The following is a 1288-nucleotide window of genomic DNA, read 5'->3' on the forward strand; positions in this document are numbered from 1 at the left end:
TCTCCAAAATCATCCTTTTCATCATTTCGTCTAATTTCAGAAGTGAATTTGCATAAGATTTGACCAAATTGCTGCAAAAATTAATGCACATAGAATGTTAGTATAAAGTATAAACATATTAATGCAACTGTCATTTCTTGAACTCATGACCTATATATATGTCCCACACAATACAACACATTTGTCGTCTATAGATCATAGACAATCTACACTATTCTATCCTAATGTGAGTATATGTGATTGTTTTCACATCTTGAATCTGTGATCTATACATAGACTTTATTGTTGTTGAAGTTTTATAATTTATAATTTACACAAAAATAATTGTATCGTTGCTTCAAGACTCTAATCAGTGCATAAATTAAATTTAAACATAATTTTTTTTTTTCAAAAAAAAAAAAAGTAGACATACCAGAATTCAGGATTACCATGAGGCCAAAATATATTAGCGAAATTTTCAACACTTTGAGGATTAAGGAAATTAGGAATACACAAACTTTCATAAGATGGCAAGTGTGGAATTTGCCCTATGTAGCCAGTATGTAATGGTATTTCTGAATGATTTTTCATTTTGGTCTCTAAGGGAAATTCAAATATTTTTTTTTGAATATCAAAGATACCCTCTCTAGTTTCATTTGGATTTTCACCATAAATTGCTTCAATACAACCATATTCTTGTAAAGCTTCAAAAAGTTGAACTTTTGTGGATTCCCATAGTGGAGTGTTTGGTTTTAGTTCTGGATTAGAAAAATCTATGGTGGGAATCTTAACTTTGGTAGATGCCATTGATGAATAAATTAAAAGGGAAGGAAATAGATAGAAGCAAAGAAGGAATTAAAAACTTCACAATGTGAAAATTAAAGGGGCTGATAGAGAGTATATATAGACAAATAAATTAGCACTAGTATTTTAAAAGAGCTTAACACCTTGTTTGGATGGTTTGATACGCACTGTATTGTACTGTTAGTTTAAATACAATGTTTATTTTGATTGTTACATAACTTTATTGTATCGTATCGTTTAAATTCATTGTTGAGTAAGTTCTTAGAGTAAGGTCTTGCAATTCACCTTCCCTTGCATTTTCAATTGGTATTAGAGTAAGGTCTCACAAATCTATTATTACTCTCTTTGTTCAGCAATACTTATTCATTATTGACTTTGCACACATCTTAAGAAATTATAAATAGAAGAGTAATTTTACTATATCACCGTTTGAATATAATAAGTAGAATGCCTAAAAATGTAATAGAGAAACGACTATAACTAATGATAGAGGTAAATTAGGAAC

The 1288-nt window shown here is 29.1% G+C and overlaps 1 protein-coding gene across 1 annotated transcript; it reads right to left on the bottom strand.

The window, feature by feature from the left end:
- Window positions 1–4: 4 nt before the first annotated feature.
- On the bottom strand, window positions 5–832 carry LOC125852340 (deoxypodophyllotoxin synthase-like; the record flags this gene model as incomplete). Its single annotated transcript, XM_049532090.1, has 2 exons — window positions 413–832; window positions 5–71 (listed from the first exon to the last, which is right to left on the bottom strand). Coding segments are annotated over exons 1-2 (441 nt in total), but the record flags the coding sequence as incomplete, so codon positions are not given.
- Between the last annotated feature and the right edge of the window lie 456 nt (window positions 833–1288).

This window comes from Solanum stenotomum, unplaced genomic scaffold, assembly GCF_019186545.1.
Source record: "Solanum stenotomum isolate F172 unplaced genomic scaffold, ASM1918654v1 scaffold34038, whole genome shotgun sequence".
NCBI lineage: Eukaryota > Viridiplantae > Streptophyta > Magnoliopsida > Solanales > Solanaceae > Solanum > Solanum stenotomum.